Source organism: Chrysemys picta, chromosome 3 (assembly GCF_011386835.1).
Source record: "Chrysemys picta bellii isolate R12L10 chromosome 3, ASM1138683v2, whole genome shotgun sequence".
In the NCBI taxonomy this organism is placed as follows: domain Eukaryota; kingdom Metazoa; phylum Chordata; order Testudines; family Emydidae; genus Chrysemys; species Chrysemys picta.
In genome coordinates, this window is record NC_088793.1 from 173,831,401 (window position 1) to 173,843,695 (window position 12,295).

Genomic DNA, 12,295 nt, shown 5'->3' on the forward strand with positions numbered 1-12,295 from the left:
CCTGCACCCCAACCCCCAGCCCAGAGCTCCCTCCCAGCCCCTGCACCCTCTCCCATACCCCAAGCCCCAGCCCCCTCCTGCACCCAAACTCCCTCCCAGAGCCCACACCCTTCACCCCCGCCCACCCCCCCCAATTCTCTGCCCCAGCCCCCTCCTGCACCCAAACTCCCTCCCAGAGCCCTCACCCCCTCCAACACTCTGCCACAGCCCGGAGCTCTCTTCTGCACTCAAAATCCCTCCCAGAGCTTGCACCCCTCACTCCTGCTCCTCAACCCGTTGGCTCAGGCTCAGCCAATGCACACCCCACAGTTGAGAATGTTACACTGATTTGTGACAATCCCCGAAGGATTTTGGATCTATAAACCATAAATGGCACTAATAAAAGTAAAACTCATGAAATGTCCAGTGGATTCTATGAGATTAGGTGCAATGTGACCATATGACACCTGCATCCAAACTCCCTCCCAGAGCCTGCACCCCAACTCCCTGCCGCAGGCTCAGCCTGGAGCCCCCTCCCACACTCTGCATCCTTTGGCCCCAGCCCAGAGTCTGCACCCCCTCCCGCACCCGAACCCCTGGCCCCATCCCGGTGAAAGTGAGTGAGGGTGGTGGGGGGAGAGCGAGCGATGGAGGGATGGGGGAATGGAGTGGGTGGCGTGGAGCCTTGGGAGAAGGGACGAGGTAGATCCTGCATTGATCTTAAGTTCAAAAAGTGATCTTGTGCATAAAAAGGTTGGAGGCCACTGCTGTAAGACATTGACAAATGGAGAAGACATTTCTCTGGTAACTACACAAGCAAAAAGCATTATCCTATGAACAGCTGACTTAACAGAATTACTCATTACCCAAACACATGTTGTTTGCAGGATTGGACCCTTAATCCTTGTGCTTGCAAACACATATGTACCACTAAGCCGGAATAGTCTCACTGAAGTAAACAAAAGCTATAACAACAAATAGGAAGAAGTATGCTAACAACTTAGGTTCAATGGGACTATTCACTACTTAATGTTAAAAAACTCAGAATTGAGTTTAAGGCTCAAGGCCTAAGGGCCCAATCCTGCAAACACATATGCATGTGCTTAACTTTAACTATTGCAAGTAGACCAATTAACATCAATGAGATTACTCACGGTATTGAAGTTAAGTGTCTCTAGAAGTGGAGTCTAAGAGAGCAAACGTCTTGTAGTTTACCTCATCGCTGCACGGAATCAAAACTCCACAATTCAGTTACCATTTCCCCCCCTAAACTTAATAATGGCTAAAAGCATTTAAATCTTCTCTTGGATCATATAATCTACACTGTTTGCCAAAAAGCCAGTTTAACTTTATCCTATTTGTTAATTATTATTGCTTCTATTGACTGTGGTGGCATTAAGACTGTTGTTCAGGTAAAAGTATTCAGTTAGATCTCAGATACTGTAAGCATACTCCAGACTATTTTGTTAATACTTTATAAATATCAAAATATTTAAAAATCAGGACTATGAACATATAACAGCTTAACCAAAAACATGTAGTGTAAAGACATTTCATAGTAGGAACAGCTTCAATGACTCTTACTTGTACTAAACTATGATGCATTTTAAAACAAAATGTGCCACTCACCACTGGGCTGCTCATGCTGAATGTATACTTGTTGTACATTACTTCTAATTCCTTCTTGATTCTTTCTGCTGTATCTATATATCTTGCTGAAGTTACTTTCCAGTTCTCCTGCTCTGATTTCAGAAGATCCTAGTACAAATATGTCAATGCAATCAACCTCTGATTTTAAATGTCCAAAGTTATGGTTGGATGCTCTTGTCTATCAAGGTCACGTTGCACCATTTATGCAATACAAAATTAACTTAAATTGGCTGGTATGAAATCCACCTTTTTGAAAATCATTTTCAAGTCACCCTTAAAAAAACACTGTCAACATAAAACAACTCAAATTTCTGTCTGGAAATATTTCACCTACTATGTACTTCAAGTAACACCTAAGATTTATATTATTGAAAAATATTAGATTTTTTTCTCTTTTTGTTTATTGCATGCATTAGACATGCACACTGATAAATAATTTTCACTGTTTCCCCTCCACAGTCAGTCAGATAGACCTTGATCCTCCAATTAAATCTGTGCAGGCTCAAATGGGCTGCCAGTAGATCCAATTATGGATACAGACTGACTAGTCTGTATAGACAAGGACAAGTTTTGTTAAGCATTGTGTCAGCTAGCAGTGGTTAAATCCTGGTCTCATCACTCTGGAGATTCTTTATGCAGTTCTATCCGGATACCCTAATATTATCTTTCTGGCAGCTATTTAGATTTTAGGAAAAAAGCTACAGTATGTTGGGGGTACCCTCTGAGACCTTATCCACCCAGTAGCTTCCGAGACTTTATCTACTTGCTTCCCAAGAACTCAGCTCAACTCTGAACTGGTCACTGAGATTTTTTTTATTGGCATACAATCAAACTACGCTTCAGCTGATCAGGCTCAAGCATAAGGCACGAGTACAGGGAATACCATACACCCAAAGTTACACAGAAACTCCCTTCCTTTATATACGTGTATACATCACATTACATTCCCTATACATTGCATCACACATTTTGGGATTGGCTTGGTCACTTTGTAGGAACCAATCCCAATTTACTCTCTACCTCATCTTGTGTTCCAGGTTTATCTTGTCCTTTGTTATCTTATCCATTGTAAATGTTTCCCTGGGTGTTCCCCCTTATCTGTTTCCAGCCTGCTGATCCATTTACCTCTTCTGTCTCCCAAGAAACAAGGCCTCACACATGTCCAATTAATCATGTCAAGCCAGGGCTACACAGCAATAAAACTGACCCAATTGTGTAGGGATAAGTACAGAAACTGACAAGTTGAACAACGTCATTTGTCTCTGAGTGTACCTGAAATCCCAATCCCTATCTCAAACCCTTTTGGGAAAAAAAAAGTTTCCTTAACATTTGAAATAGTGTGACTGTCATTATTAATATAAGGGTCATGATGGTTGTTGGCATTATATTTATATTTAAACAGCATACCTTGCAAGAAAAGAATCTCCGTGGCACAATGTGCCCTGGTGAGTCTGTGTTGTTCCATGAATTTCCCAAACACTTTGTAAACTGAAATTCTTGTGGTTTTATTTGACTGCAAAGAGCTAATACTAGATCATAGTTATGGTTAAAGTAGTATCTGCAGCAACCAACACCGAACTTCAGAGTCTGGAGAAAAGATTTCACAGTCCGATGCATGATGCCCAAATCTTCACTTGACTGACTGTACTCACTCTGAACTTTCTAAAAATCCAAAATTATGTCAGGTGCAATTAAATTGAGTACCTGAAATGTTCAGGGTGAAACTGAAGCAGGGACTTCTTCAAATGTGAAGACTTTAAACCTAAAGGGGCAAAAGATTCAGACTGAATGCTGTAAACTTTAGTTACCATGTGAACGGCAGGGGGGAAAAAAAGCAAACCTGAAGCTGCCTCCACTAACCCTTTTCAGATAATTCGTTTGTACACTTAAGCAGCGTGTTTCTCCCCCGGGCTGCAGGCTCACACGTCTGAAGGGCAGACCTGGGTGGGAGGGCCAGCCGCAACCATCCTGTCAGATACTTTCCTGTTCAGATGTGTGACCAGTTCAAAGAGCTTTTAAAATGTGAAAGATTTTCAAGGCTCACTGAACTGCACTGAGACACAATCCTTCAGCCCCGGCCAGTGGCTTTAAAGCACCGCCTGGAAACACGTCCAAGCCGGCTCGAGGAGGAGGAGAGCTCAGCGGCTCTGAGATCTGATCCCACCCGGCAGGTCTCCGAGCGCTGTGCACATGCTAACCGCCCACGCCTCCCGTCTGGCAGCCGGCCCGGGCAAACTGGGCAAGGCGCTCGGCGGCCGCGACAGACCCCTCCAGGCCTCCTGGAGGCAGGACAGAGACCAGAGGGGTCCTCGCTTGCCCCCGGCGGCGCAGCTGCTGGAAATGGAAACGGCGCACAACACCTCCCACCCCCAGCCGGGACTCGCCCCCTCCGGCACCGGGGAGGAACCGCGGCTGCTGCCACTTGCGAGACTCAGGCCGCCGCAGCCCCCCGACCAGGCGCGCAACGATGACATCACGGAGGAGCATCTCTATTCCGCGCCGAAGCCAGAGACTCTCCTGATTTTCCTACCCACTGAACTGCCCACATGATTCACTGGCATGCCCATAGCCAAGATGGCGTCCGAACCAATACCTCTCTCTATACGCGATTACCAGCAGTCAAGATGGCGACGAAAGCTGTGCGCTCTGTCGCCATCTTGGTTAAGGGCAGTTGGCCAGATAGTGACTTACTATAATCCGCCAGGCTGCTGGTTTTAAGGCATATTAACATTTTCTTTCCTATTTTACCCTAATTTCGTGTCTGGAAATGTTTGCTTTCGGGCACCTGACCCTTTCGATAACCGTAACTTAATAGAGAAAAGTGGATATGTAACAAATGGGTTTTATTATCGCGGGATGCTCCTTGTAGTGACCCCCCGAGCTCCTCAAGGTTACAGCGACCCAAGTGAGGCGCTGTATAGATCAGGGAAGAACCATGCAGGACAGTTTCCACAGGCACCTTCTTGCCCTTATCAAAGATGGCTGCTGCCGTCCCTCCTCCCTAGCCTGGCCTGGGAGGGCCTAGCCGCAGCAGCTGTAAGCGCAAGTCTTTTCTGTGGGCCGCCGAGCGCACGTCTCTTCCTCCCCACCTGCTTAGCCCCCCTTTGTCTACCGCTGGCTGCTGCTCCCCAGGCGGGGACGGGCCAGTGAGTGGCTCAGGGCTTGTTTCCCCTTGAGCCCCTGGGGGCTCCCTCAGCTCTTCCCTAGCCTGCTCCCAGCAGCCTCAGCATGACTGAGGCTACAGCCTGGCCCGGGAGCATCCCAGCTCCTGTTGCCAGGTGTGAGTCAGGAGGAGGAAAAGGAGGGGGAGACGCTGAGGAAGGTCCGAAAGGAAGGAAACAGGGAGCCGCTAGAGCCCGGTGGAAACTGCTCAGAGAGGTATAATGCTACTTTACATTTCCCCAAGGCCCTTTCCTCCCAAGGGTGCTGCAGAGCTTGCTAACCTATGCACAAGGCCAGTGACATGCAGCCACTTCTGGGGTGGAGGGCGGTAGCTAGAATATCGTCCCATGGCAAAGCAGCCTGTATATGGGAGTACTTTGATCAGTGGTCACACACTGTTGACGAGTCCTGCACTTAGGAGAGTGCTCTCCAGGGGCACTTGAATGTCCATGCACAACAACGAAGGCTGCAGTTTTTAAGGGCTGTGGTGAAAGATGCCCTAATGCTTTCAATTGCAATTCACCAGGATGAAGGGCTAAGATAACATCGCTGTGATCTAGGCTTGTTGGCACAGGGAGTTTAAGTGTTTCAGACCTGGTGCTGAGACCACTAAATCACCTCCCAGAACACACACTGTGCACTTCCATAGCAACATGCTTCACCTGAGAGCCACAAAATGCTGTGCAATCACTTAGCTTGTTTTCACAACATTTTGGTAGGGTATATTTGTAATGACTGGGAAACTGCAGAGCTATTGCAAGCTGTGACTATTCAAATGAGTGGAATGTTAAAAATGGTATTGAAATACAAACAGTGAAACCCTTCACCATAAATGGAGAAAGTCTTAAAAATTAACTTACAATTAATCTGTAGTGGTGGACCAATGGGCATTAGTGCCCATTCCTGTAGGCAGCCCCAACTTCATTGGGGCTCTGCACAGATGCAGAGCAGATTGCAGGCTCAGGGCTTTAAGCAGCAACAGCTCTGAGCAACTGGGAACTAACGCCTCAAAATAGTATATGTACTATTAACTGGCATTTCTATTTTTCTATTAATTCTTATTGATTTTTCATAAAGAGACAAAAATGGTAAATAACCTACAGCTTGTATGTTTTCAAATACTGCATCCTGGGCCAGTAGAATTATGGAATTGTGCAATTGTACAGGTTGTCAAAGCTGCAAGATCAGAAAATACTTCATAGACATAATGTGCTAGAGTGGGTGTAACAGTAATAAAATAGGAGAGGACAATCAAAAATAGGGAGCGGAGGGAAGGAGGTAATGAGGGTTGGGGAGGAGAGGAAAAAAGAAGAGGTTAGGTGGAATGGAAAGGACTTTTCATCCTAAGGGATCACACAGTGCTTTCTTATACATTAAAGGTAATCCGTGTTGCAAATTCTCATGAAAGAAATAATGTGAATAGATGAGAATGTCAGTGTGTTTGTTTGTTTTTGTAAGAGCAGGTTTCTAGTCCTCATGATTGTGGAGAAAAGTTTGAAAACATGACCTAAATGTTTCCTGGAGACTCAAAACCCAGAAGACAAATAAAAACAACATAAAATATATGTATCATCATCTCTAAACAAATCTCATGATTTTTGGGTACCTGAATTGTGATTTTTGAACTCTTAAAGTGGATAATTAACAAAGGCTCACAATAATCATGTACATGAGCCTTATGGTTAAAGGGACACTTGTCGCTTTAAAACTCACACTTCTCTTTGAAAATATTTTGTGTATTATTGTTGCATGTGATGCCTAATGCATCAGTCCTGCATTTAGCTCTGTGCAGGCAGACTCCTGCACTTGTATGGAGCCCTATAGAACTCTATGGGCTCAGATGGTCAGCCTGTGAGAAACTAGTTGTAGGATTGGGACCTAAGATTGCTACTGTATAACTGAAAGGCATTAGAGAAAGAGAGGGTTTTTTGGTATTATCTTTCATTTTGTTTAATCTGTGCATTTGCCAACACCTTATGTATAGTTAATTTCCATCTCTGTATATGCAAATAGAGCCCAGTCCTGCAAACACTTAAAGATGTGCCTAACACACATGAATAATGCCACTGAGTTCAGTAGGACTGCTCACATGGGTAATATTAAGGACAAGCTTAAGTGTTTGTAGGTCTGGGGCCAAAGTGTAAAATTACTTATGTTTAAGGGTTTGCAAGATTGAGCATAAAGGCCCCAATCCTGCATACACTTATTCATGTGGTAAACTTTAGTTGAACAAGCAGCCCCATTGTGTTCAATGGCATTACTTTTGTGCCTAAAGTTAAGCATATGCATAAGTGTTTTGCAGGATTGGGGCCTAAAGGCAGTATGGGTGGGATCCACAAAGGTACTTAGGTGCCTAAACTCCAGACTTAAGGGCCTAAATCCCAGTTTTGTCTCCACTGCAATCTACAAAACTGCAGCTGAATCCTGTAGGTGCCTAAATCCACTTGGCCACTAAGTTTTCAAAATAAAAGTTCACTAGCACCTACGTTTCTGGCTTTGAGCATGCATACTGCTGCCTCACTCTAGGAACTGAGATGCCCATCTCTCCGTCTAAGCACCAGAGCAATTCACAAACCAGGGGCAGATAGATGTTCAGCTCTCTACATTGCATGCGGGGCCTGATCTAGTTAGTAGGTGTGCTCAGAGGTCACCTACCAGATCAGGTCCCGTCCAAAATCTGGTCAGAGAGGAGGTGGTTAGAGCATTTGCTTGGGTGTGGGACACGCAGGTTCAATTCTCCCCTCTCTGCTAGAGTGGGGAAAAGGATTTAAATAGGGGTCTCCTACATCTCAGCAGAGGTGCTCAAACCACTGAGCTCTCTCTCTCTCTCTCTCTGTCTCTGTCCTGGAAGGTGGATTTTACACCTGATGTAGCCTACCTCTTCTTCAAGATCACTGTCATGCCAGAGCAAGCCGTCCTTCCACCTCACTGGTAAATGGCTTGGCATCACCAAAGTGGACAACAGGAAAGCGGTGTTTTGAAGCAATGCTGACATTCTGCTCTCCACCAAAATTTGAATTGTCACACAGGCTGTCTGCAGCAGCCACCAACACCTTCCAGTATTTCATAGAGAAGTAAATTCCTTTTAGTAAATTCATAGATTTTAAATCAAGAAAGAGAAGTTATGAGATAATGTCATCTGACTCATAACACAGGCCATGAAACTTCTCCAGTAATCCCTGCACTGAACCTAAAAACTTGTGGTTTAACTAGGTATATCTTCTGGAAAGACATCCAATTTTAATTTAAAGATTTCAAGTGTTGAAGAATTTACCACACCTTTGCTAAAACTCTTCCTGTGGTTATTTAATCCTCAGTGTTAAAAATTTCACATAATTATTTTAGAGCCCCAAAATAATTGAAAAGTCTTCACATCATTTCTTTAATTTCACATCAGTTCTAATTTACAAAAGGTTCATTTTTTTTTAGCTCAGTTCTCCCTTTATCTCCTTTGTCAATTATCTGAATTCTTTCCCTACTAGTAGGTGCTTGGTGGATGATGGTCACTGTTTGCTTCCTCTCCTAAATTACAGCAGAACTTCTGTCCAGAAGAGTGGAATCAATGCAGGAGAAAAGCAACACTAAGGCCCTGATCTTGCAGATATTTACACTAGAGGTGGAATTCACAAAGACGGTTTAAACACCTAATTACCCCTCAGGGTGCCTAACGGTACGTCTTCACTACCCGCCGTATCGGCGGGTAGCAATCGATTTATCCGGGACTGATATATCACGTCTCGTTAAGACGCGATATATTGATCCCCGAACGCGCTCACCCGTCGACTCCGGAACTCCACCAGAGCGAGCGGCGGTAGCGCAGTCGACGGGGGAGCCGCAGCCGTCGATCCCGCGCCTTCTGGACCCCAGGTAATTCGATCCAAGATACTTCGACTTCAGCTACGCTATTTGCGTACCTTGGATCGATCCCCTCTCCCCAGTGTAGACCAGCCTTTGGTCCAACATTTAGACAATGCTGGTATTCACAAAACCCTCACACCTAAAGTCATGAGGTGCTTGAGTTTCTGACTTTAAATTCCCACCCTGCAGGATTCATAAACTAGGCATTCCCAAGCTATCTAGCCTTCAGGACTCAAGCTGGTATATGCGTTTAGCATATGCCTATATCCATGTGAGAGGATGAGGATGAGGAGATGGTGCCACTCCCATCCCCCTTATAACCTTTAGCCAATGGTGGTTACTGCACTCAATTTGTGGGAGACTTTGGTTCAGTTTCCATCATTGCCTTATATAGAACACGCATTTGAATTTGGGTCTCCCATCACCCAGGAGAGTGCCATAACCCCTGGGCTATAGAGTATTCTGGGGTGGGTCTTTTTGAATCTCTCCTTTTGAAGAGAATTATATACTTATATACTGTTCCACTGTATATAAATGATTAAATATTAATTAGGCCAGAGAGAGGGAGTGACTATATAGCCTTATGGTTTGGGCATCAGATTGGCGACTCATGTTCCAGCTTCTCTGCTCCAATGAATCTATAGTTATTTACACATAATAGAACAGCTCCAACAGATTCGGAGAGATCACGACTACCACGTTTCTTGAAAAACTATTCACTTGGCTTAGGCACCTAACTCCAGGAGGGGGTTCAAGGCTGTGAATCCCATATTGAGATAGGTGCTTCCCTCTGACCTGGATTTAGGTGCCTGAGTCTTTTTGAGGGTGGCACTTAAGGCTCACGGATCTGCAGCATTTCTGTTGGCTATCTTAGGCAGTTCCCTGCTCAGCATGCTGGCTTTTGTGAATCCCATTAGGTGCCTAAGGGCTGGTCTACATTGGGGAGGCGGGGGGGGGTGTGTGTCGATGTAAGATATACAACTTCAGCTACGGGAATAGCGTAGCTGAAGTCGACATATCTTATTTCGACTTACCTCCCGTCCTCACGGCGCGGGATCGATGGCCGCGGCTCCCCCATCGACTCTGCTACCGCTGCTCGCCCTGGTGGAGTTCTGGAGTCGACGGGAGCGTGTTCGGGGATCGATATATCGTGTCTAGACAAGATGCGATATATTGATCCCCGATAGATCGATTACTACCCACCGATTCGGCGGGTAGTCTGGATGTACCCTAACTCTCCCCATGCATTGAATAGGGAGTCTGGGAGCCTAACTCAGGGTTGTGAATTCCATTAGGTGCCAGGGAGTCTGAATCCTCTAGTGCAGAGGTCCCCAAACTGTGAGCCCCCATAGCGGGGTGTGGAGAACGTTGGGGGGGGGGTGTCAGCAGGCCCGGGCCAGTCCCCTGGGCGGGCGGAAAGGGATTGCCACTTAGTCCTGCCTCCAGCTGTGCTTCAGTCCTAGCCTCCACTCCTGGCCCCGTCCACAGCCTCGGTGCGGCTGCGCTTCCGGCCCCCACCACGGCCCAGCTACAGCTCCACCCCTGCCTCCGCCTCCTTGTCCCCTGGCTGCAGTCTGGAGGTGGGGCAGGGCTGGGAGCGGAGCCGCACCTGGCCCATGGGCCCAGCTGCCAGTCCCCCCTACAGCTTGGCTGTGGCTCTGTCCCCAGTCTCGGCCCCTGGCCGTGGCTCTGGCCCTGCTCCCGGCCCCAGACCCGCTCCCAGTTGTGGTACCAGCCTTGGCCCCCTTAACCTTGTCTGTGTTATCCTGCCTGGGAGCCACGGCCCCACTCCTGGGTTGGGGTGGGGCACAGTCAGAGGTAAGGGGGAGGCGCAACCCTGAAAAGTTTGGGGACCCCTGCTCTAGTGAATCCCTCCCAAGGTTTTTCACTTTAAACATGTGAGTAGTTCAGTTGACTTCAGTGTGATTGGTCAGCTGTCTAAAGTTGTACATCTGCATAGGTGTTAGCAGGATTGGGGTCTTAATTTTAACTTTTTTTTAATGTGTAATTTTTATTTCCCCTAATTTGGAGCAGTGGCCCTGGAAAGACTGCCCATATGATAGCATTGTGTTATGGATATGTTTGGTTTACCGTGAGATTCTCTGTTGTTGTTCTTTAAGTCAGGACAAGAGGGACTGTCAAATGGGGCTAATATGTCACAGTAATTACATCCATACTATAATTCTGAGCATTCGTTCAGTTTGTTCATAGTAATTATTGTTCTAGTGTTATATCTCCTCAGCTTTGGAAGTTTTTGTATGGGGAAGGTTTGGTTGGTTCAGTGAGCAAACCTGCCAGCAGGAGGAGCATTTAGTCTGTTTTTAACCTCCCCTCCCCCAACACACGCAGAAAACAACCAACCCTCCCCTGCCTCCATTCAGTTTTATTGGGCAAAATTCCTATAATTATAATTTATGTTAAAGCAGTAGATCCATAATTGGAAATTCAGACTTACAGAAAATCAAATCTGTAAATTCCTTTTGCAGTAAATTATGTAGGCTGGCTATGCACTACACACAGAAATATTTCCTTTAATTTGTTCTAATTGTACTGCCTGTTAATTGTATCATGTGCCCGCTTAAAACACAAAAAACTGCAGAGAACTCAGCAGCAGTGTCTGGGGTGATGCATTTCTGAGTGTGTGGGGAGAAGGCTTATGTTTCCTCCTCAACCTGTATGTATGTATTTGTGACCTTTTCCTCTGCAGATTTCTTGCTTCTTTATGTTCTTTATTAGTTCTTCTATAGGTTTTACATGGTCCAATGAACAAAGATCAATTTAATCTTACTGGTCCATCTGAAGAAAAAATCTGTTCTGCAGTCTTTACCAATAATGTTCAGATAAATCCATGAATCACAGAGAGAGAGAGATGGGGACAACCTTCCTTCATATTCTCCTTAAACACAGCACTTGGAGCAGCGGTTCTCAGATGGCATCTGCAAGCCGATTTCAGGGGAGCCCCGATGCCCCCAATGCGGCTGGAGCTCCCCCCCACGCAAGCCCTGTGAAATCAGCTTGTGGCTCCCCAGGGGGCCATAAACCCTTGGTTGAAAACCGCTGCTCTAGATCGTATCCGATCTGCAAAGATGATAAACAATACAGTTGCTTCCACGGATATAAAGCGAATATCTGCAGATTTGCAGGGTGCTAGTTATCGGTAGCCAATATTGGTACTTCTACAGTACAGCTAAACTCAGGAGAAGGTGATGTCCAGATTGGCCAACAGACCATTTTTTACAATCATGTAGATTATGTTTGAACAGCTGTGAACCCCCAGGGTATACATGGCTCTCTACATGCCCAAGCAGTGCCTTCCACATTTTCACTGCTATTTATGCCCACGCTAGCTGGGAGTGCAGTGTCTGAACTATACGTGCTGCCGTAAGTGTAGATATAATTTAAATGAGTGCCTGACATTTTCAAATATAGTCCACATGGTTGCAAAAAAATGGTCTTTCCCCACTGCTGCAGCCTTTCACTACCATACGTTATGTTATCGCAGTGTCTGAAGGACAGAGCAGTTTTACCAGATCTTGCAAAGAATGGTCTGATTTAACATGGGGGGGGGGGGGAGCAAGGAGGGCGTTTTCATTTTTGTTGTTAGTCTAAAACAGTGGCTTATAACTAAGGCTATGTTTTAGTTATG

General features: G+C 45.8%; 2 protein-coding genes across 5 annotated transcripts in view; one reads left to right on the forward strand and one right to left on the reverse strand.

Annotated features, from left to right (window-relative positions):
* The window catches only part of PREPL (prolyl endopeptidase like), a 26,198-nt gene extending 22,094 nt beyond the window's left edge, over positions 1-4,104 (reverse strand). Inside the window, exons 1-3 of one of the 3 annotated variants that reach the window (XM_008170808.4) lie at positions 3,490-4,104; positions 3,037-3,391; positions 1,609-1,737 (exon numbers count right to left, since the gene is read on the reverse strand). In XM_008170808.4, coding sequence (XP_008169030.2) covers positions 1,609-1,737; positions 3,037-3,246 — 339 coding nt within the window. In that variant the 5' untranslated portion in view covers positions 3,247-3,391; positions 3,490-4,104. Of the gene's footprint in view, positions 1-1,608; positions 1,738-3,036 lie in introns of all 3 variants that reach the window. The other 2 variants (XM_024107451.3, XM_065590676.1) reach the window with 2 other exon arrangements.
* A 63-nt stretch (positions 4,105-4,167) lies between these two features.
* Positions 4,168-12,295, forward strand: part of CAMKMT (calmodulin-lysine N-methyltransferase) — a 385,956-nt gene continuing 377,828 nt past the window's right edge. For both annotated transcript variants that reach the window (XM_005296113.4, XM_065590678.1), the window contains exon 1: positions 4,168-5,007. In XM_005296113.4, coding sequence (XP_005296170.1) covers positions 4,858-5,007 — 150 coding nt within the window. In that variant the 5' untranslated portion in view covers positions 4,168-4,857. The remainder of the gene's footprint in view (positions 5,008-12,295) is intronic.